Raw genomic sequence first — 24,859 nt, 5'->3', positions numbered from 1 at the left:
TATTTCTGTGTGTCACAGAGACTTCTCAAAATTATCTTGTTGCTTTGGTCCTACCTCAGACCCATCCTTGATAAATTCTTTTCTGCAGATGTGAGCCATTATTCCAGCAGCAAGGGCATCCCCCAGGACATTGATCATTGTTCGGAACCTGTCTCTGTCAAACAAAGCAGTACCATTAAGGCAGAGGTCCCCTTTCATGCAGTCTAATCTTATATATGCTTACTCAGAAATTAATAATTAATAAATAATTAAGTGCTGTCAAGTTGTAACCAACTTATGGCAACCCCTCAGAGGGTTTTCAAGGCAAAGAGATGAGCAGAGGTGGCTTGTCATTGCCTTCCTCTGTATGGTAACCCTGGTCTTCTTTGGTGGTCTCCCATCCAAGTACTGACGATGGTCCCTTTAAATTCAGTGGGGCTTACTCACAAGGAAGTGTGCATAGGATTACCGCCATTGTTAAGTAAAATATTCAGACCTAACATTTTTGTGCTGTTCACATAAAGATAAAAATACATGCACTCAATCTGAAGTTACACTAAATCAATGGGAGTAAGATGCTCTGTGATACAAAGTAACTGGCTGAACATGGACATTTCCAGAACCATTCTTGTGGCATGAAACCATGACACCAAATAAATGTAAAAGATACCACCCTAATAATATTTTTGTCTTCTATGCCATTAGTGTGTCATGTTTTGTATTTGCCTTTGCTGAGATTTTTTTGGAACAAGAACAAAAATCTCAGACAGAGAACTGTTCATAAGTTTCGCTCTGCTCTTTCCATTTTTTAATGAAATATTGCTGTGCACCATGGATATCAAGAAAATAGCATTTGGGCTGGGGCTGCAATCCTAAGCACTTGGGAGTAAAACCTTTGAGTTCAGGGACTGTGGCTCAGTGGTAGAGCATCTTCTTGGCATGCAGAAGGTCCCAGGTTAATTCCCTGGCACCTCAAGTTAAAAGGACTAGGCAAGTAGGTGATGTGAAAGACCTCTGCCTGAGATCCTGGAGAGCCGCTGCCGGTCTGAGTAGACAATACTGACTTTGATGGACCAAGGGTCTGATTCAGTATAAGGTAGCTTCATGTGTTCAATTGCCTTCTGAGTAAAAAGACACTTTAAATTTCCTAACAGTTTGAGTCCAAGGTACCTTCTGTAGTATGGGCCTACTCATATACTGAGATCATCTGGAAGGGCCTTCTGAGGTTTGGCAATTGGTGATACATTATTGGGTCTAAAGATGGTGGACTCAAGATTGTGGACTTTTCTGTCCTGCAAGTTTGTTTGGCACCTTCTTTGTTAATCTTCTGTAAACTGTCAAAGATAGCTTTGTTTAAGAGGGTTTTAAGTTTAATATAATTAATTTGTCTCCCTATTTTAAATCTGCTGATATTAACTGGATTACCTCTTTTAACCTTAAGTAGATAATTTGACTCCTTGTTTCAGTTCTGCAGTAGCTTTGTTCAGCTTTATTCTGCTGGGTTTTTAATAATCTTCTAACATTTTTATGTTATTATATATTAGTTATTTTGTGACGCTGATGTTTTAAATTAATGGTACTTGTAAGATGCTTTGGCTATCTTTGCTAGACACAAAGCAATATAAATATTTAAACAAATAACAACATTCATTCTGGATTTCCACAAATCCAACTCAGCTATCCAACTGGCAATGTGCTTCTGGCCTCCTGATTTTCTTTTGCTGGCAACCAGGAATTCTTGTGTGGGTTGATCTGGAGATAATTTTATGAAGTGTGGAATCCTATGGAATTTTAGTGTATTGGAAAATAAAGAAAGAATATCTTATTCCACCAGTCTAGAAATATTAAGAATATTTTGCAAATAATGAAGGAAGCATATCTTGAGCCAAGTATTAAAAATAAAACTGGAACATACTGTAAAGACAAAAACAGGAGAACAAGGAAGGGAAGTGTACTTTATATAGTCTATTTTTTTAAAGAGAAATTCGCATGGGGAGCCATTAAGCATGTCCAGATGGAGCATAGAATACACAATATTTTCATTCCAGTTGGAAAAGAAATAGATTGTGGACATTTACTGTTAATGGATAGAGAGGGAAAGAGTCCATAGGTTTAGGTAAAGGAATGACTTACTGGAAGATAAACATCTGTATGTTTAGAAGTATAGCGTAGATGTATCTCCCTCCATCTCTGTATTGTCATGTTAGCTTTTAGTAACATTTAATTGTCTCTCAACAATTTTTTCACTTTCTTCCCTTTATGCATAGCCTGTTAAAATCCTTTTCATTCTGACTTATCAGTTTTTCAGAAGAACAATATTGAAAGGGGAAACATTTGCAAAATGCAGCTTTTAAGCTGATTTCAAGATTGAGGGGAAAGGGCAGGTGTATTAGCTGAATCTACTTTTAGTACATTATTTGAAGCGGACTCAAGTTCATCTTGGCACAACTACACTAAATCTGAACTTCATTACGTGATTTCCTCATTTGTCCAGTGCAAACAAGCACATCTGAAAAGTCAATCACATTGGTTAATATATTGATGTGGGTCATAAAGCTGAAATCCAGGAACATCCAGATGTTTGGCTTACAAAAGCAAATGATGGTCCAAGAGCAGCATTGTCCAGATTTTAGCTTTTTAGCTTAATAGAGAATGAAGTCGGGTTGAACCAAAAAGGTTTTCATACACTGTTAAGTGTGTGTGGATATATATATGAATAAAGATAAACTTCCTTTATGAATTCCAATACTAATTAAGCTAGATCCAACTCCGGTAGCACCTTAGAGACCAACAAGATTTTGGGGTAAAAGATTTTGGGAGTCTCATCAGATTAAGGAGCTTTGAATCTCAAAAGCATTAACACCCCCCCAAAAAATCTTGTTGGTCTCTAATGCGCTATTGGACTCAAATCTAGCCAGTCCACTGCAGCCCAACATGGCTACCCTCTGAAAGCTAATTAAGAATAACTACAATTCACTGTAACATTAAGTGCTTCAAAGTACTTTTCTTTATAGCATAAGTAATGTACAGTACAAGTGGGAACCTGCAAGGACTTGCGGGAGGCATCTAATTTCCCTTTCCCCCACTATTTCTTTTATCCTTCTTTTCCTGCTTCCATCTCTACCTCCTACCCAACAGTCAACCTACATTTATCTGCTCCTTTGTCTTCTGGTTTTCCTCTCCTCCCCCAGCAACCTCTACCTAGGAAAACTATGATGTAGTTGTGTGGTGCTGGCCAGGCCCACTTGCATGGTAGGGAACCCTCCATTACTTGTGGAGGGCACCTTACTTTCCCCTGTATCTCCCTCCCCACGAAATTTTCTCTTTCCCTCCCACTGGCAACTCCCATAACCTCTCACCTTTCCCTGCATCATTCTGTTGTTCTCAGCCATTTACCAGCCTACCTTTTATCTGCCTCCTATTTTTGGTTATGTTTATTATTTATTTACTTTATTCATAGCCTTTTATGCAGGGCTATTTCCCTGCAGTCACCCCCGCTTCCCGCTTCGGGGCTTCCTTTTGATTATGCATGCCTTTTCCGACCATCAGAGGTCGTCTTGCTCTCCCCACAGGTTTTGCCTGTGTTTTCTAGATGCTGTTTTAGCTAAAATCTGGGAAATGCGGGCAAAATGCACGGGAAGAGCGAGGCGATCTCTGACGGTCGGAAAAGACATACATAATCAAAAGGAAGCACTGTAGCACTCGGGGCGACAGTGGGGAAACAGCCCTGCATAAAAGGCCCATGAAATGCTCCTTCTAGGGGGATGGGGAAATCTGAGGAATGTCAGGAGGACTATGTACAGCAGGAAGGGGAATGAATGGAAATTGCCAGTCTAGACTGCATCCAACCCTATGTTGTTGTAATTTCTATTATTATCCTTTATATAGCACCATCAGTGTACATGCCACTTTACACAACAACACAAGTAAAATAGTTGCAAGTTCCTCGCTCAACTAACTTGCAAATGAAGTGCTGAAACTGAGAAGGAGGCAACTGTGGGCAGATCTAGATGTAATGGTGGTAGATTCATGTCTTCAAATGCAGCTTGCTGCTGAATTGCGTTTCCCACATGGGGGAAAATGACTTCTTGTTACTTGAGAGGAGGGGCACTTTAATTACTCCTTTTCTCTTTCCAACCAAAGCAACTTTTCGCGCTGATAATTTTGTAATCCTGAAATTATTATAACAAAATAAAATAAAAATTAATGAGCAATTGTTGCTTTGATTGCAAGGAGAATAACGGTAATGAAAGCCCTCCCATAATTGATAATTAAGAATGTATTCAAGAATATCATAGCAAGGAGATTGACTAGGATGTAAATAATTATGAAAATGAATAGGAAGCAGTATAAAACAAAGGAGAAACATTTTGAGATACAGAAACCCTGAGAACTTGAACAGCACTTTACATGTCAAAACTGTACTGACTGGTGTTGTCATTTTAAGTAAAATAGTTCACTGCAGATCAGCTATGAAATAGAATGGGGACACAAGGAAGCCATGGATGGAAACTACTAGAATGCAGCACACATTGGCAATCATGTCCAGTGGCTTCTTTGTAAAAACAGAGTCTACAGAGTGTCCATTCTAGTCTACAATGCCTTGAGGCATTGTGCCAGCAACATAAGCAAATCTAGCATATTGTGGCAATGCAACAACCTGAGCCAGTAACAGACACAAAAATAATTATATATTATAAAATGGCTGGGGATAGAGTGAAAAGGCAGGATGGGTAAATGTGTGAGAAGCTAACGTTTCTTACCCCTGGACTGAGGCAATCTTTGTGCTCAACATATTGCAGTAAGTTTTTATGTGACTGCATGAAGAGACAGTATCATAGGACAGAATTGCTTCAGCCAGTATGCTTAGTTATTGTGATAGTGCAAGCCACAATGTACATTGCTGAAAATAGGCTTATCTCTAGTTCATAATGGATGCCAACAAACTACCTTTACAAAATTAGTATTTACTCAATAAGAGATATGAATTAAGCTCGAGCATGTTAGTTCATGTCTTACACATGCAAGGAAGACAACATAGTAATAAGTGCAATTTTCATGGCAAATTGATTCTGGGTGAAGATTATCAGTAGCAGTCATTTTTCTACTTTTAATATGCAAAGTCCTTTCCAGTCTGTATGTTATGGAAATTCCTCCTTGCTGAGCCTGGTGGTGCCGGGGAGGGCGGGACACAAATCTAATGAATGAAAGAATGAATGAATGAATGAATGAATGAATGAATGATATCTTTGTGGCTGATAGGTCTCATGAAGCATAAAAGATAATTAAATTCCATATTCAGAAGCAGTGTACTTCCATACTCAGATACTGGGAATGAACAGCAGAAAATGTCTGTCATGGAAGGACTTGTACCACTTTAAGTTCTTCAGCACTTTATATTTCAGTTATTTTTTTATTTGTCAAAAACCCATAAATATTTATAATGCCAAGGGTTGCATCAGAACAGAAGAGTCCAGCAGTTCCTCACTGCTCCAGCCTGCCCTCTTCTCCTTTCCTATGGACAAGCTGGTCTTCTATAGGTTTATTTTAAACCCCAGACCCAGATCAAGGGGACATTTGGTGTTGTTGTTTTTAAACCCAGAAACAAAGGATATGAACCTTGGAAACACCTCAGGTAAACTGCATTGGCAAGTTAATTTTGTCACAGACGATCACCATCATGCCCTGCTTATGAGCCTTCTGTGGGCATTTAGCTTGTCATTCTTGGAGACCATGTCCTGAACTAGATAAACTTGTGGCCTGAGCCAGCTAAGCAATGGAGTCAGCAAAACCACCTAAACAAGCCATGGGGAAGTGGGCTATGGCTTTCATGAGCAAACCTACTACTCCCTCCTTTAGCTCACAGCATGTTATAGGTTCCTACAAACGGAACTGTCCAACGTTGACATAAACCATTTTGATTTGGAGACAGCCCAAGCCACTTTCAGTCACTTACAATGCCCAGTCAACAGCAATTATTAGAGTGATGTCATCTGTAGGCAGCCCCACTGATGTCAGAACGATGACCATGGTTACAAGGCCGGCTTGTGGGATTCCAGCCGCACCTATGCTGGCGGCTGTCGCTGTAATGCTTTTATAAAACAAGCAAAAAGACATTTAAGATTTAACAAAGAAGACCACCCAAGTCTGGAACTAAACAGAATTTTCTTCCATTGAGTATTTTTTGGTCCAAACTACTAGCCCTTGAGTTCAAAGACAAGTGTGAATTCTCACATTCTGTGGCGAGTAATGCTGTTAATAATTTCTGGGAAGGCCTGTATCCTAAGAGAAGGGAAATAGATGTCAGAATTATAGCACTTGCTTGCTTTTGTGTATAGTCACAACCTTCAACATAGCCCCCCATCCATACGGTTTTGTCAAGGATGCTGTGTGTTTTGTGCTGTCTACTGTAGACTCAAGTATGCACACCTGATTACCTTCTGAAAAGATTTCAACTCTAAAGCTTTTGTTGACAAGCATTTCACACATAGAAACCTTGACAAAACAAAATGAACTGGACAGTATGATTAACATTGCAGATACTCACAAAATCGAGTAAGTACTGCAAGTCTATCACCCATTTCCTATCTCTTGGGATATAGATTTTGCCCAACAAATCAATTATGCCATGAATACAGGAAAACTGTGCTACAGGTTTGCGCGTTCTGGCTTCTAGCTCATAGTGAACCAGCTTTATGTATCTACCATCACACACAGTATTCAGTTTTGACACAGTAATTCAATCAAAATGTTTGTGGTCATGCTGAAGTCCATAAATAATTGCCCAGATTAGATGGAATTACGCAGATGGGGACAGAGAGGAAGCCATGTGAAGCAGCTAGGAAACAGGTGGAATCTCTTACCTCACAAACGGTACCTCTAGCATACTCCAGGTGGCAAAGTTTCATTCTAGTTGCTGCCCTAAATCTCTCACTCAGTGAACCCTGTTAGAATAAGTGGTATTACACCACAGTAGATTGTTTTGAAGGCTTTTGCAAAAGAGAATCCAGTCCCTGACTTTTCAAACAGATCTTTATCATATTTGAGTACAGGCTGCATAACTTGTATCCACAAAGCTGAATGCAACGCACTAGGCCTTTGTTCTGGTTTGCAGTGCTTGGCTGCCAGGTATGACCGTTGGGCTGCATTTGGTGGGCAGATGGGGAGGGGGAAGTAATAAATTGGGCAGACCTGCTGTAGCATGACCTCCAGTATGGAACAAGACAAATAATTGCATCAAAACTAATTGCTGGGATTTCCCTGCTCTTGGCAGTAAATCCCAGCATGCATCAGAATTGAAAATGCAAACCATAAATACAACCCAACATAAAGCTGATTATTTCAGTTGTGGCAGAACAACATTGCGACTGATCTACCAATAGTTTAATCAGGGATTTATATGGTTCATGATTTGAGAGGGGGGAATCTGATTGTTCATCTACTACAGGTTTACTGGACACCTAGCTAGTTCATCCCCCTAACTCAGGGGTCCCCAACTGTATTGAGCCTGGGGGTACTTTTAGAGTTCTGAGAACAGGGAATGGGCACCACAACAAAATGGAGGGCTGCCAGTTCAGAAAACAGCTGCCACAGGGTACAAGAGCCAATCACATGATGTTGGGAAGTTGTAAGCCAAACATCCTCCTAGGAAGGAAAGTTTCTGGGTCCTCTCGCTCTAGTGAGGTGGAGGAAAGCCAGGATTGGCTGTTTTGGGGAAGATATCTTTGGGAAAGAAGCAAATGGGCACCAGGAAATCCACTGAAAGGTGCCATGCTGCCCATGAGCACCCTGGGGGGAAGTCACTGCCCTAACCCATGTTCAGGCAATCTGTGGCAGGGAGTATAGTCTCTGGTAACTACTCTCCAGCTAGATCTCTTCTGCCTTTTCATATTTGTAAAGGACACCTACACCCCCACCTGCAATAGGAGGCACTTAAATTGTGCTGTCTGCAGTTTGGGCCCTCAGTCAGCAAAGGCTTTTGCCGTGGAATTTGTAAATATCCCAGTCTGGCAGAGCTTGTTGAATGCCAAGGCTCAGCCTTGAAACACGTGATATAAAAGGAAGAACACACCTCAGAGCATGCAGAGAGTGCTTTTCTGTAACAGCCACGGAAATCTGGCATGACGGGAAAGAACTTTCAGATCAGAGGTTGTGGTTTATGGGCTCATTTGATCTCTGACCCTTTTGAGCATGGTTTCATTAATGTACCTTGTCTAAAGCCAGTTTCCAGTTGTACATTTATGAAATAAAGTTGTCCTTAAAAGAAGCAAATTAATGAAGCTATGTTCAACATTTGGAATTATATAACATCTCAGAGGAGAACTATGCCAATCAAAGATTGTTTATTTTTCTACTATATATTTCCCCCCTCAGTTATTCTTCCAAGTTACAGTGGTCATTTCATCTCCTGAGTTTTCTTGTCAGTGTATTTGGGGAATTTTAATTTAGGTTATGATTGAAAAACCACAATAGTTATTTTTTTTTAAGGGAGCAATAGTATCGTGACCTTCAAAGTGTTATGCTGAACACCAGCACAGCAGGTTTAAAACCACATTTTGTGTGTGTAAAGTGCTGTCAAGTCGCAGCCGACTTATGGCGACCCCTTTTTGGAGTTTTCATGGCAAGAGACTAACAGAGGTGGTTTGCCAGCAACCCTGGTATTCCTTGGTGGTCTCTCATCCAAATACTAACAAGGAAAAAAGGACATTGAAAGCAGCCAAAACAAATAGTGCATATTTACAACATGGATGAAAAAGTGATCTAGAATTTGATCTGATCATCAAAGCATCTCAAAGTTAATGAAGCTTGCTGTGGGACATCAGATCTCTCCTTTCTTCCAGAAAGTTTTATTGTATGGGGGGGGGGGAATAATTGGGGAAAGGTCACTGGCATATTTAGGATTAGAATGAAAACTATGCATAGCTTAAAACTATGATTCACAACTGCTCTCCAAATAAACACTGAAAAGCCAGTATAAACACAGTATGAACACACAGAAATTCCCAACCAATTCCTTTGAGTATTCTCAAGGGAATCAGTGAGACTACTCCAGAGTAGGGTATCTCAGGAGCAAGATACTGTTTTATTATTTTCTGTATAAATACCTCTGTTAAATAGTATATATGAGATTTTGCTCCTAATAAGCAATTGCCCTTCCCTAAAGTATTCAGGTAAAGAGATTCTAAATTTCTGAATACATTGAGATCATAGCACTAAAGTTTCAACAATATGCCCAGTATTCATATGACTGGAAAAAGTCACACATTTATAACATCAAACTGGTTTTTTACCTTATAGTGATGATCTGACCAAAGTCCAGGTCATAATTATTTACTTGAGCAATGAAAATTGCTGCTACTGCTTCATAAAGGGCAGTCCCATCCATGTTAATGGTGGCCCCTACAGGGAGCACAAATCTGGCAATCCTCCTGTCCACATGGTTATTCTCTAACAAGCACTTGAAGGTTATAGGCAAAGTAGCTGAGCTGCAAGAATAACACACATAAGAATAGATGGTTTGACAGGGCCATGAGGGTCTAGAAACTTGCATTCTTTTAAAAAACAAAGTCAAACTTGAGATTTCCAAGATCTGAAAGTAGTCATCACATTCTGTGTAAGAGAACAGGATCCTGCATTCATAACATTCTAGCATCATGCCCCTAGGAAGAAAATCCTTATAGTCTCATACAGATCTTCCACAGCCCTCCAGACACCTTGGTCATACAGCTGGGTAAAAATGACCTTACGAGCAAGAAAGGGGCGGAACTATTTGTGATTGAGGATTTGTGATTCATCATCTTCTGCTTCCCAGGGACATGGCTCTTCTGGTCCAAGTAGCTGGAGCATTGCAAGTGGCAGGGGGTAGTCTGCCCAGGTAGAATCGAGATGACACAGTGGAAAGTGAGCAGGGCAGCCAGGCAGATTGTGGAGGCAGCAGGCGGATTGATCATGTAGCACCTGGACATTTCCTTCAGACGTGGCCCTTTTTAGGGTGGATGGTGTGCACCTTTCTGACTGGGGTCAGGACACCTGGCTGCATGGCATTCGGGACAGCCTCCTTTTGTGGGCGTAGTCATAGGAGCATTGGCGGGAGATGGGTGGCTGCCCACCTCTTTGGCAGTTTGGGGCATCAGGCAGGATCCAAATTGGGCGAGGACGAACCAGCAGGCCTGCCTCCCTTTGTCTGGGGACCCCCATAAGGAGTCCAGGGCATGGAGCCCAGCTCAGGGCTGGAGACATGTGGGGCCTCCGGACTTGCCTTCCCATGGGCTCCCCCAGAAGGCAAGCTGGGGTGAAGGGTTGCATTATTGGCTGACAGGCAGGTCGCCCAATTACAGATCCTGCCCTATGCTACCCCAGTGCTCCTGCAATTGTACTCAATAAAGGCTGTGGCCATTTTCTTGCCAATGTACCATGATCCCATTTTATTCTTCCCATCACCCTCGCTCCCTCCCTTGTCCCTCGGCCGCAACAGCATGTTCTATCTTAAGTACTCTGGCTTAGTTTTGGGGACAGCCCAGGTTGTTTCTTATGCACACAATCAGAATTTTGCTCAGTATGAAGAGCATTCATTGCATCCCCTTCCCTGTAGGAAGAAAAACCTCCTTCAGCATCCCAGCTCTGATCAAAGTTCCACCATCACCACCCTGCACACACATATCAGTTACTTTTACTTGTTAAGGACTGATTTATCAAGAATGCATGAAAGAACACTAGTCTATAAAGATTTTTTTCTGTTAGCACATCTTGTGACTTACTGTTAATTGGGAATCCAGACTGAAATGGATCTTGATAATCAGCTTCTGCAAGATGCTTAAACCTGACACTTGGGTCTTCCCTAAGGTTATCTGAAAACCATGCCCTAAATGTCAATATTATGTAAGGCCCCTTCTGTGTATCTTGTTTAACCAGATGGATACATAGGGAATTTACAGTTCTATGAACCAAAAACAATGACCAGTATTTATTATTTTTCCCTCAGATCAACGATGTTTAATTTCCGTCTGTCTCACCATAGCTACTATCACAACTGATTCTGCTGCCTTTTGCACTCAAACAAGGCACCGCTATTGCTACCACATCAGCCTTAAAAAACAGGACTTTTATCCCCAACAGGGCATTAGGAAGTCACCACGTGAAATAGAATAAGATACAGCGTGGCACGTAACTTGACATTGTTGCTCAAGCCATTTGAATATCTGTAGTATTTTTTGAATCACAAAGCATAGCTGGAATGAGACAGTTACCCTTTTGTGCTATATGTAATCTGGATTATAGAGCTAATTTATAGAGGAGCTCTTCTGTTATGTGAATGTGAATTAGTATTTGCAGGAACATGAACAGCATTAGACTAGCTAATCATCAGGACCTTTTCAAGCCTCCATTTCTATCAAACAAACACAGCATTTGCGTAGTGATATCACACAGGATAGAATTATTCTAGAGGATGGGGCACAAATCTCGTAGTTAGCCTCCTACTATCTATCAAACAGGTAGGAGTGAGAACCGTTGCAGAGAACTGCCCACTGTATCATCCCAAGTGGTCCCAGAAAGATGGTCCCAGAAACATTGAGAGGTCCAGAAGACCTAGCAAAATTGAGTCCTCCAATCCTTTCTTCTAAAGCAGTTTCCTCACAAGGGGAACAAGGCATTTTCTGTCTCAAAATCTCTCTAGAAGAAGGATTAATAAACAGGAGCCTTGTGGCACTTTAAAGTTGTTCCACTTCCTTGCATTGATTTTACAGAGCCCCATTGGCTCACCAATTATTCCTGGGATGTTCTATTGCTATTATAGTGCATGTTATTATGCTAATTTTAGAATCCAGGGACTGAAAGACTTGGGGACCTTGTAGCATTAGTAGCCTAAAGAAGAGAAACTTTGGATAAGAACCTAGGCAAAATAAAAAATAGAAGATTACAAGATATACTCCTTGCTGAATATTTAGGACCTATTGTCCAATTGTTTCATTTGTTGCATCGTTTGCACAGTACCTGGATGACGTGGCCAAAGCAATAAGCAAAGCTTGAAGAATCCCTCTGATGAAGACAATTGGGTTTTTCTTGGTGATGAAGAAGTACATCATTGGCAGAATGAAAAGTCCATGTACTACCAGGCCACAAACCACTGTAATGGCATAAAAACCTAGCTTCTTTCCAATGGCTGAAGGATCATCCATTTCCAAGATCTTACCAGCAATAAGAAACACTATTCCAAATGGAAAATACCTAAAAGAGAAAAATATATTGCATGTAAAAAAGAACATACAAATGGGAAAACAGTTAAAGTTTGCTTTATTATGTCAATGAAACAGGACACCTGCCACTATAACAATGGCCAGTTCCAGAAGTTTGAGTACATTGCAATGGAGATTTCAGCAATGGAGATAGGAAAAAGGGCGCTTATCTTTCTCCTCTTGGCCCATTTTTATGATCAGAATAAAGAATTTTTTCCTCACCAGTGAAAAATCAAAATGGGGAACCTGTGTCCCCCACCCCCCATCATGTGTTGGGAAACACCATGGGGTACAGTATGATTTTGATCAGAAAAAGCAGCCTGCAAGGGAAGAGGTTAGCATATTCTTTCCCAGCATCACTGCTACAATCAAATTTGCAGCCCTCATGGTGGCATTTCAGAAACCAAATCATGGATCTTGCATGTTGATTGTTGTTTGGCCCTCAAATATGGTTTTGATTCAGGAGAATCTTGTGGTTTCTCAGAGCTTAGTATTGTAAAATGAAAAATGGCAGAAAAGCCATTAGTCTTTCATAACCATCCTTCTACATGCAGCCACATGATAAGGTTGAAGGATGAGAATATTCATATTATAGGCTTCAGTCTCAGGGACAAACTACATGTTTTGTTTTCTTACATGTTCATTTTAAAAGGCTTTCCCCCCTTTTCCAGGTGCATTCCACTGGGGCTGCTTTTTGAAGGAAAACAGCTGCTTTTATTTCTACTGTGAAAACTTATTGACACATGTATTCTTCCCCAGTGGGGACACAAGTTACACAGAAATAGCCTTTTCATAAAGAAAATGGCAGGGGAGGAATGGGTTAAAGAGGCTTTTCTTCCCAAACCCATAATCCAGGATAAACCAGTCCTGAGTGGCTGCATTTGAAAAAGGAAGAAAACAAACACAGAAGAAAACAAAACATGAAGTTTTGACAGAGGAAAAATGAAATGTCGCTTCCCACTCATTTCATTCAGATGATCTGGGAGCCCTGGCTTCCAGCAATACTCTGACAGGAAAGGGTTCCATGGCAGGGGAGTTGGTCACAAGGGTTTCATGAAGACAGAAAGTATGAAAGCTACAAGAAATGTATCAATGGCACACAGAGTTAATATAGTATGTGAGTTCCTTTAGCAGGCCGATGCTTAAGAACATCCTTTTTCAAAGAGAATATGCACACCCACTCGCTTTATGATGAATATTGCTTGGCTATCCTACTTTAAGGTTGTACAGGCTGAGTATCCCTTAGCCAAAATGCTTGGAACCAGAAGTGTTTCGGATTTTGGAATATTTGCATATACATAATGAAATATCTTGGGGATGGGACCCAAGTCTAAACACGAAATTCATTTATGTTTTATATACACCTTATACACATAGGCTGAAGGCAATTTTTTACAATATTTAAAATAATTTTGTGCATGAAACAAGGGGCGAGAAGATTCATAGAAGACTCATGGCCACCGGCAAAATGCGTTTTGACTGCAACCTGTCACATGAGGTGTGGCGTTGAAAGGTTTCGGATTTTGGAGCATTTCGGATTTTTGGATAAGGGATACTCTACCTGCATGGTCATTTCACTGTTGACTGTTGTGCACTGAAGCTTACTTTTGGTTTAAAGTTTCACTTTTCCCAACATACCATTTACTTACCACACAGAAACAGCCACTATCTTCATGACAGATTCATTTAAGCACTGGCAAAAGCTCACCAAGGGAACGCCACTGCTACCCATCCTACCCAGCATTATTCCTGCAAACAAATAATATCTTTGTTCCATTTTACTTGCCTTCACATGCATTTCCACAATACACCACATCTCTTAACACAGAAAACTGAATAACCCAAGTACTACTTTCCGCACATCACAGATCTGGCTCTGTATCACTCCAACACTTGGGGCTCAGTTCATAATCTGTGAATTCACAAAAGGTGGCAAAGTTTACAACCTGGTTGATAGTTCAGCATATTTCAGATTCTTGCAAAGCAAACCGAACTAACCTCTCATGACAACCTATTTGTTCTCTTAAAAATATGTGCATAATGTTTTTATATTACCTGAACTGGTCACCCCCTTTGTAGCAATTTTTTAAATGTAGAAACACAATCTTATAAGTAACATATAAGATCGGAGCCTGCAGAGGATCTCAGCTGGCTTGAGGGACCCCTGTTGTTGGACCTTGAGAGGAACTGGTTGGCCACTGTATGAGACAGGATGCTGGACTAGATGGACCACTGGTCTGATCCAGCGTGGCGTAGTGGTTAAGAGTGGTGGACTCTAATCTGGAAAACCGGGTTTGATTCCCCACTCCCCCACATGAAACCTGTTGGGTGACCTTGGGCCAGTGACAGTTCTCTCTGAACTCTCTCAGCCCCACCTACCTCACAAAGTGTCTGTTGTGGGGAGGGGAAGGGAAGGCGATGGTAAGCCACTTTGAGACTCCTTAAAAAGGTCGAGAAAAGCGGGGTATAAAAACCAACCCCTCCTCCTCCTCCATGTTCTTAAGAGGGGAAGGAGTTGGGGCAATAATATTAAACATCATTGAGGGAAGTAGGGATATGCATGTCAACTAGGCAATAAACTGTCATGTTTACTTTTATTTTGGTATGTTCCTCATGGCATCAGAAGCAGGATGCCAAACAGATTCTGGAAGCAGGGGCAGCTGAATATTGTGGGTAAAAAGAGCCCCATCCAAGGACTCAACCAGAACCAACGGGTTAAAATTAAATCAGAAGAGTTTCCATCTAGACATTAGGAAGAATTTTCTAACAGTTAGAACAGTTCCTCAGTGGAACAGGCTTCCTCGGGAGGTGGTAAGTGCTCATTCCCTAGAGGTTTTAAAGCAGAGGTTAGATGGCCATCTCTCAGCAATGCTGATTCTATGACCTTAGGCTGTTCATGAGAGGGAGGGCATCTTGGCCATCTTCTTAGGCAGTTCATGAGAGGGGGGGCATCTTGGCCATCTTCTTAGGCAGTTCATGAGAGGGAGGGCATCTTGGCCATCTTCTGGGCATGGAGTAGGGGTCGCTGGGGGTGTAGGGGGGAGGTAGTTGTGAAATTCCTGCATTGTGCAGGGGGTTGGACTAGATGACCCTGGTGGTCCCTTCCAACTCTATGATTCTATGACTTGAGGTCTGGTTGCGCACTAGCAAGAAAAATGGTAATTATGGAACTTTTGCAGTCCTCATCCAGCCTGCAGATGTCTGGCTATACTGCTGAAATCTGGAGGAAACTGAGGCAGAGGTTTAGCCAGTCGTTATTTTGGTTGAAGAAAAACTTGATATAATACCCATTTTGTTGCATGTGGTAGGAGAGGAAGAACTCGAGATTTATGAGGATTTCCAATTAGCAGAAGGAGAAAAGGTGAAGTTCAGCACAATAATGACCACATTTGAGGAGTATTCGAAAGGCATAGATTATTTATATGCATAAAGGAAATGGATGAAAGTATAGAGCATATGCTACAGAACTAAAAAACCCACGCAAGACGTGTGCCTTGGGGACCTTAACAGAATCTCTGATCAAGAGCCAAGATTTTCTGCGGCAAAAGGGAGAATGAGTTGTTGTGCTATGAGGAGTTCACCCTGCAAATTTTTTTTCTTAAGATCTGTAGAGCAGCAGAGGTGGTGAGGGCACAAGTGAAATAACTGAGACCATCAAGCAAACACACTTGAGCACAGCAGATGCTCACCAGAAAGGGCACCAGCTGTTTAAGGAAGTATCTGGGAACACAGGCAGAGATGTGGAAAAGTTCACTGAAAATGTGGCATGCCGCATGATCGCAAACAGCGTGCTACGTATGGGAAACGGTTACAACAGTGGGCAGCACAAGCATTTGGCAAAATACTGCAAATCACAAGTGTTGAATGCTAGTCTGTGCAGATGCAGGTCAAAGAGTTTTAGGTGGGCATAGTTGATTCAGGCAATGGATGAGGAGGATGAGTCTACTACTGGAAGTACAAGGAACAAAGGAGCAGGACTCTGAAAAAGCGGCATAGAAATATTCTAAATAAATAAAAGTTGTATTTGAAACTGCGCATGGGTGCCCAGATCAATGTGTTCCCAGAACAAGATTCTAAACTGGATAAAAATTATACCCAGCCAGAATAAAGGTAACTGGATATCTGGGAGTCCATATACTTGTGAAGGGACAGAATATCGCTGCTGTCTCATTCAAGACACCAAGAATAAACTGACATTTATTATAGTGCCTGAACAGGTGATTCCAATCTTGGGTTTGGTGACAAGTGAAAAATTTAACCTGGTCTACCAGGTTTAGATTGTCAAGATCAAGGGAATCTGAAACATGAGATAGTGATATGGACATCATGATTTATTTGAAGGTCTGGCCAGCTTACCAAGATAATATACCAACCAAATTAATAAAGAAATTGCCCCACTCATCCATCCTTGTACAAGGGCCATCTGCACTTTGTGTTAAGGTCAGGAAGAAGCTATAAGGTTTATGGAAGAAAATTATGGAATGCATAGAAGGGGTGAGAGCCTTGGTCACTGTAGAGGGATTTAATAGAAAGTTACAAGCATGTCTAGATCCCAGGAGATTTCAAAAGGCTATCAAACTCCTGCCTGATTTTTCAGTAAATTGTATGCCTCCTCCAACTTTTGGCAACTACAGCTCACAAAGAAAACCTCAAAACTCACAGTATGCTCTACACCCTTTGGGAGGGATCACTTTCTGTGGATCCCATTAGTCACAGCCTCAGCTAGCGAGGTGTTTTCAGGTGTACCATTCATATGATATAAGGAGCTCACTGATGGAGCGGACATGGATGATAGCAGTGGCTGGGACTTTGCCAAAGTGGAACATGATCAAGGCTTAGAAAGTCTTTGAAGTAACTAGAGCTGCGTATTTAAAATTAGATGAAACAAAATGTGTATTCAGAATAACTGAACGGAAATTTCTGGAAGATGTTATCTACACAAGTGGGTGAAACATTCTCAAAGAAAAAATGGAGGTAACTGAGATAAAACATGTAACAAGAGGGCACAAGAGGCTATGCACTGACTGTGGATTGGCCATGATATTGCTAATACTGTGGCAAACTTTCATGAGTTTGAAGTTCCAGCCACACCAGCAGGCCGAGCCTGATCCTGTTCCACAGAGGGCATATGAAAAGGCAGGCCCTGTTCATTTTACTTGGAATTCACAAACACACTTGATAGTTATAGATTATTATTTTTTATATTCAGATATTTGCTCTCTGAGGGGTATGATCCGTGTGTCGGTGATAGCAGGCCTGAAGGAGATTTTTGCAAAGCATGGAATCCTGAGTTACCTCTGTAGCGACAATATGCCCCTCAGTTTTTGCGCTCAGAGTTCTAGTAGTTTGTGAAAGAATGGGACTTCCATCAAATCTTCAGTCCCCATTATCCAACAAGTCCAATGGTCTTGTGGAAAGATTAATAATCTAAACAATAAAAGCCCTGATGAAAACCATACCTGATAGTTGAGAAGGCATCTATGGCATTATTGGCATACCATATTATACCATTAGACTTTGAATGATCCACAGCTCAGTTACTTATAGGATGAAGGATATGCCCTACATTTTCCGTTGAAGACTTACTCACTGGACCTGACAAGAGTGATGTTCAAAGGCAGAAAGAAGCACTGGAACATCTATAAAAACAGCAGTTCAATGAAAGGACTTGAGGGCTTCCAGGCCTGCAACCAGGTGGCAACAGACTGTGCATGAGATATTACAGTTCCATTATGTAGGCTAAGAAGAAATGGTGCAGAAATGAACAAATGGTGCAGCCTTAGATTTATTAAGTGTAGACAGATCAAGAAGACACTTTCAGCATAATTGTAGGGGTCTATGAGCACTTAAAAAAAAATGACAAACTTGCTGATACATAAGGACAACGTGTGCTTAGGTTCAGCATCTTTGGTATCTTGACAGGAGCAAAGAGGGCACCACGCTGAGTCCTGCAAGGCCCATATGAAGACCACAGGGAGCGACAGCTGCCCCAATTGTCAGGGAAGGAGGTGCAAACTGCAAAGATGCTCTTACAAACTTGCTGAGTAGACTGTAAGAGGACAGGGAAGTGATTGGTAAAGACTGACTCCAGAATGATGTACTAGTAGTAACCTTTGCGGAAGAGGAAGATTAAGTTTTTATGTGCTGACTTTCTGTACCACATAAGGCAGAATCAAGCCAGCTTACAATCACCTTCCCATCCTCTCCTCACAAAAGACACCCTATGAGGTGGGTGGGGCTCAGAGAGTGTGACTAGCCCAAGGTCACCCAGCTGGCTTCATGTGTAGGAGCGGGGAAACAAATCAAGTTCACCAGATTAGCGTCTGCTGCTCATGTAGAAGAGTGGGGAATCAAACCCAGTTCTCCACATCAGAGTCCACCGCTCCAAACCACCACTCTTAACCACTACACCACACTGGCTCTAGCATAACTGGTAGTTGGAATTGTGTGTTGAATGGGCTGCTTATGGTTGGGGGGAAGAATGAGAAATAATCAACTGCTGTAATTTAGAGACACACCCTTAGAGGGGATACACAGGATGGGAGTTTACAGAGGATCCTTGCTGGCTAGAAGGGGAAGAGCTAGGGCAGTAACATTAGAATGCAACCGGAAAGAAGGGAAATGGAGCATTTGTAATTATACATTTACTTTTTTGCTGATGTGTCCATCATGTGACTGAACCTCTAACTTATCTCACCCTTCTGGGGCCCAAATCTGGCACCTGAATTTAGGGCTGGAACCAGTTCACTCAGCATAGCAGCTGCATATCTTTCATCTAATGAACCTACCCCCCAGGGGTGTGCACTCAAATATGCCTGAGTAAAAAAATAAACTAGAAATCAGTTGTTTTGGGTTGGCTCAGAGATATCTGAAATGACCCCAAACACTCCCAAATTCTGGGAGTAACGGAAATTTATCTCCCAGAATTTTGGGAGTGTTTCAGGTTTCCGGTACCAGGAGCCAAGAGGGAGAGAGAGGAAGGCTGTCTACCAAACAGCTGTTTGGAGGCATTTCCCTCCCTTTAACTTTTAAAGGGCCATTATTGCCTATGGGAAGACCTGGCCCCCCAAATCGGAGGCCAGGTCTACCCCATAGAAAATAATGGTCCTTTAAAATTTAAAAACTGGAGAGGAGTAACTGCTCACTGAATAGACCTGGACTGAAAGACTAGGTCTACTACCCATAGGAAATAATGGAGCCATTACTTCCTATGAGCAGTAGAGAGGCCAGGTCTTCCCATAGAAAATAATGCCCTTTAAAATTCAAAGGAACGGAGATACCAGCAAACATTGTTTGGCTAGACCAGCTTCCTCTCCCTCTCTCCCTACCTCCTGCTGCCTCTGTGGGGTAGAAGGAAAGGGGGGCAATCACTAAAATAGTCCTGGATTTTCAGGACCCCCCAAAATAACTAGAAAAAATCCCCAAACACTAGAGATTAGAGTCTCAAAAATTCAGGATAATAAAAAGCATGCCCTCACCAAATCTGGGTCAAAAATTAATCCAAATTTTTTTGATGTGCACCCCTCAACCTATACTGAACAACACTAATATGTTAATAAAATATTCTGCAATATTAATTTATGTTACAGTTCCAAATTTGCATAACTGAAGCAGTTTTAATGTGATATTTATTATGTGATTTTTCCAGTCACAAAATTGAATGTGAAAAGCAAGGGTCCTCAATGTGGTGCCCAGCGACACCTTTCCTGGTGCCCACCTGGTGTTTTTAGGAAGTGGGTGGCTCAGCTGGACTTCTGATTGGAGGTCCAATTTGCTAGGCAGATTAAAATAAAGTTGTCTCAGTGGCAGCTGCCACCACAGCGATGGTTTTTCTCTCTCACATCGCTTTCTAGTGTTGTTGTTTTTTTAATTAGCCCTTCTCTCCCCAACACTTGAGATCCCTCTGGGTATGCGGCCCTACTTCCTGTGACAGCAACTTTATGGTTGGCTCCATGTCATATGGCAGCCATTTTTTGGTTGTGCCTACCACCTTGAGTCAGAATTCCAAAGATGCCCACAGATTCAATAAAGGCTGGGGGCTGGTGTAAAGTGTAAAATTCTGTACAGCAGTACAGGTCAGCTTCTATTATTCTGAATGGAAGTTAAGCTTTTTTTGCACTGTACTCCCCAAAAGTAATTTGCAGTGTAATCCTAAGCAAAGGTATACCATGACTTTAGTAGATTTAAATAGTATAACTGTATTTAGGAGAGCACTGTTAATATAACATCTATGCAATACCTATTATATATCTGTTTCCTGGGCACACAGTCTCTACCCTGTGATAGCTGTGAAGTGAATTTGGAGGCTTCAGTCCAGATTCTAGTGGAAAATCTAATTGACAAAAGCCAACATCTCAATTGGCTGCATTTAGTGTTCTTGCTTGGCAACCTTAGCAGACATTAACCAATGGTGTATGAAATCCCAGATGTCCAATTTCTGTACAGAGTAACTCATCAACTGACAATTCAAGAAACTGACAAATACAAGGAACAGTTGAATGTCACAAGAATAATTATGTACTGCTAGCTTCCCATCCCGGGAGGGAAGGCAGCATGGTACAGCCCAGTCTTGTCAGATCTTGGAAGCTAAGCAGGGTCAGCCCTGGTTAGTATTTGGATGGGAGACCACCAAGGAACACCAGTGTTGCTGTGCGAAGGAAGGCACTGGCAAACCATCTCTGTTATTCTCTTGCCTTAAAAACCCCATAAGGGGACGCCATAAGTCGGCTGCAACTTGACGGCACTTTACACACACAGCTTCCCACCCTATAAAGAACATTAAAGCTTCCACTCTATTAAGTTCAAGTGATGCTCTTATTTATTTCTCTTTGGATCTAAACAATCAGAAATACTTAAAGTAGATAACACTTCTTAAACTGTTATAGGTGATAAAAATTGTTCATAAATGTATACTTTAACTCCATATATCAAACTGTATCCCAAACACCACAAGATATTCAAGATCAGGCTTTAGTGACCCAACACAGAAAGAATCCTCGTGACTGTGGGGCACTGTGAGAGTCTTCCTTCACTGGGGCTGCCCCACATTTCTCCGTCATCAGGTCCCAACTCTTTGGGGCTCCCCAAGCATTAGAATAGGAAAAGAGTGGTTGGGCAAGGGTTACAGCACCCAAATCTGCCCCCTTTATTCCCCAGGAATGTGGTCTTTTGACTGAGGCTAACACCTCCTCTCTTTCCTCCCCAACCTGGTGTCACAGCCTTCTTAAATGGCCCACCCTGCCTCGCCAATCAGCTCCAGCCCCACCCCTTGGCCCCACCTGAGCCAGCATCTAGGCCAGGTGCTAGAGCACTGTTCCCCTTTAAATGTCCCCTCCAATCTGGCCTGTCCTCTTCCTTGCCCTCACAGTCCTGGCCCTGTGGGCCCTTTTGCCAGGCCGTCTCCTGGTTGCCTCCCTGGCAGTCTACTGAGCTGTGGTCCGGCCAGCTACTGCCCCAGCTGGGTTGTTGTTGGTTGCAGGGGGGCCACTTGCCTGCTGGCTGGTCTCCCTTGAGGCTTCCTTTCCTCTGGTGCCTTGGGCTTGCCACGGCACTGGGGAATGACCTCATCCTCCAACACCCTCAATACTGCTGCTAAGACTCTCGCTCCCCAAGCATCCAACCCACTCTCTGGCCTCCCCACCGCATCCTTCCCTGCTGCCAGGATCCCCTTCAGGTGAGGGGGGTGCTGGTCGCATCAGGCTTGTCCATGGCAGTGCTGCAGAAGCTGTGAGATCAGGGCAGAGAAGGCTAGGCCAGGTGCAGCCGGCTCTGGACAAGTGCATAAGGACCATTGTGAATGGCTAAAACAATTGCAAAAAGTCCTGGCCAGGAAATAGGATGTCATAGACTTATGGCTCCCAGCTGGGGGCTGCTGTAACCATTCCCAGTGTGAATATGGCAGTGCTGCACGGCAGCTTTGTTTAGTTGAGCCAGAAAGAGCCAGGTATCATCAGTAAAGCACCCTGCAGGGCTACAGGGGATATGGACTGGGTCCTAAGTTTCCCTCTTATTCATACTTGGTGCAAAGCTCCTACACAGACTCATGCCACTGCAATCCAGCATAAAATAAGATCTGTTTAGCGGAAGATGTAATTGTCTGAATCTTTTTGATATTTGCCAGGCCATGCTAAACCAGGCCTATAGAGCTTGTGACCAGAGCTGTTCCTAGGTTTTGGGATCCCTGGCCAAGATTCTGACTCCTCCCAGGTGACACAGTCTGAGAAGGCCAGAAATTTAATGCAAGTTGCTGCTCCTCATTGACATTTACCGTACATAAGAACATAAGAAAGGCCATGCTGGATTGGACCAAGGTCCATCAATTCCAGCAGTCTGTTTACACAGTGGACAACCAGGTGCCTCTAGGAAGCCCACAAACAAGACAACTGCAGCAGCATTGTCCTGCCTGTGTTCCAAAGCACCTAATATAATAGTCATGCTCCTCTGATCCTGGAGAGAATAGGTATGCATCATGACTAGTATCCATTTTTACTAGTAGCCATGAATAGCCCTCTCCTCCATGAACATGTCCACTCCCCTCTTAAAGCCTTCCAAGTTGGCAGCCATCACCACATCCTGGGGCAGGGAGGTCCACAATTTAACTATGTGTTATCTGTTTTGAATCTCTCACCCTCCAGCTTCAGTAGATGACCCCACAATCTAGTATTGAGAGGGAGAAAAGCTTCTCCCTGTCCACTCTCTCCATATAATTTTATAGACCTCTTTCACGTCTCCCCTTAACTGCCTTCTTTCCAAGCTGAACAGCCCTAAGCGTTTTAAACGCTCCTCATAGGGCAGTTGCTGTAGTCCCCTGATCATTTTGGTTGCTCTTTTCTGCACCTTCTCAAGCTCTGCAATATCCTTTTTTAGGTGTGGTGACCAGAACTGTACACAGTATTCCAAGTGTGGTCTCACCACAGATTTGTACAAGGGACATTTATCAATGATTGTGGAGCAGAAGCTATTCCTTGCTTACGTGCCCTCTCCCTCTGGTTGGCAGCTGCTGCTGCTCCTCCTTCTAAGAGCCATCATTACTTTCTCCAGCAGATGAGCAAAATATGGGCAATGCCACGCAGGAACTGGTGCTGCCTGCCCTCTAAGCATCTGACAAAAGAAGAAGCCACCTCCTCCATTTGGGTGGTATGCATTTTAAGGGAGAAAGAAAGGGTGGGCAGCCCCAGTCTTTGTAGAAGCACCCAGTGCTACCACTGTCATCATCACCCAGAAGGAGAAAGTAGACTGCTCTCACTTCAGCTGCACGGTGGCAGGCCTCTCAAGGCCAAGGGGCATTGGTAGCTGCCAGTAATGCCCACTCCAATACCAGCCCTGCGTGTGACTCAGCGAGCCACCCAGACATCCTTCCTGCCAGGTGATCATCAGTGGCTTGTAGCTGAGAGAGTAATCACGTGTGCTTCTGTCCCCAAATCCCTGCCGAGACCTCCCCAATCGTGTGGCCAGTGATCTATGTGGGGCCCAGAAGTTTCATGAGATCTGACCATCTTGCAAGACTGGAGGGGGTGGGAGAAGCTTGTCCCACATTTGTCTCACATTGATATGCATTCTGAAACCACCCCTCAAGGAGCAAAATTTTCACTTTCCCTTGCCTTTCTTGCTGGTGGTAGATTTGTGTTTTCTTTTGTTTTTCTCTGGGCAGGACCTGACCTGCTCTGGTTCCATTAAAGCGCATCCCCTCTTATACAGAGAATCTGTGGGATAATACAATCCTAATTTTGTTTGTTTTTGGTTTCCGTTCTGACGATTAGACATCCATTAGGTGTGATGGCTGTGCTTTGACTATTCCCCATTTGTATTAATTAAGTATCTCAAAGGCGCTCGACACCACAAAATCATCCCACAGTGTGGTGCACACATAAGAAAAATTTCCCACACAGCAGCAACTAGCAAGCTCTGGGCTCTTTCCCCTAAGGCTTCAAGTGGTTTTTCGTAAATTAGTTTGTAATGTGATTATAAAACTTTCATTGCCCAGAATGTACATTCATGTTACAAATACTTTCCATTCTAGATTAACAGAGATCACATATGCCTACAGACTTTAGAACTGTGAGAGGCTCAAAGCCAATTATGCAGGTGTGAAAACCCTCTGATGAATGTCAGGGGCTACTTTTGGTGCTGGGAAGAGAGAGATAAAGGATGCATTGAGTAGCAATAGGAAACTAAACGGGCTCCTTTGCCGCAAACAAGGGGCATCAGCCTGAGATGAAGGACTGGAAAAAGGAAGGCTGGACAATCAGGGAGCCATTTCAACAAAAAAGATGCATTTAGTGGGAATGAAAGGATTAAAAAAAAATCTGAACACACGCACTGTATAAAACGTTTGTGCTGATAATGAGCTGACTCTGAGAGCTCACACATCTGTGTATACAAGCCGGGTTCCAGATCTTGCTTACTTCCTGTTTCAGGAGAACAAGCTGCCAAACCCAGCCATTTCACAACATCAGTGCTTGTTGATCTGGCCATATGTTTCAAATTGCAAATCCACACTATATTTTATGAATGATGCTAATCTTCCTGCTGGCAGAAAGGTGAAGGCGGTTCAGGGTTTGAAGCCAGTCTGGGCTGATTGTAAAAGAGCGGGGGGCCTTCTTGCCGAAAGCTAAAAGAGAGGGGAACAGTCCCCCTCCTGTCCTGTG

At 42.6% G+C, this 24,859-nt stretch overlaps 1 protein-coding gene across 3 annotated transcripts in view; it reads right to left on the bottom strand.

The window, feature by feature from the left end:
- Positions 1-24,859, bottom strand: part of SLC1A7 (solute carrier family 1 member 7) — a 58,273-nt gene that overhangs the window by 1,761 nt on the left and 31,653 nt on the right. For 2 of the 3 annotated variants that reach the window (XM_056844021.1, XM_056844022.1), the window contains 5 exons: positions 13,862-13,961; positions 11,971-12,204; positions 9,270-9,464; positions 5,936-6,070; positions 55-154 (listed from right to left, as the gene is read on the bottom strand). In XM_056844021.1, coding sequence (XP_056699999.1) covers positions 55-154; positions 5,936-6,070; positions 9,270-9,464; positions 11,971-12,204; positions 13,862-13,961 — 764 coding nt within the window. The remainder of the gene's footprint in view (positions 1-54; positions 155-5,935; positions 6,071-9,269; positions 9,465-11,970; positions 12,205-13,861; positions 13,962-24,859) is intronic. The other variant, XM_056844023.1, reaches the window with a different exon arrangement.

Source organism: Euleptes europaea, chromosome 2 (genome assembly GCF_029931775.1).
Source record: "Euleptes europaea isolate rEulEur1 chromosome 2, rEulEur1.hap1, whole genome shotgun sequence".
Classification (NCBI taxonomy): domain Eukaryota; kingdom Metazoa; phylum Chordata; class Lepidosauria; order Squamata; family Sphaerodactylidae; genus Euleptes; species Euleptes europaea.
The sequence above is the reverse complement of the archived record's forward strand: the minus strand, read 5'-3'. Positions and strand labels throughout refer to the sequence as shown.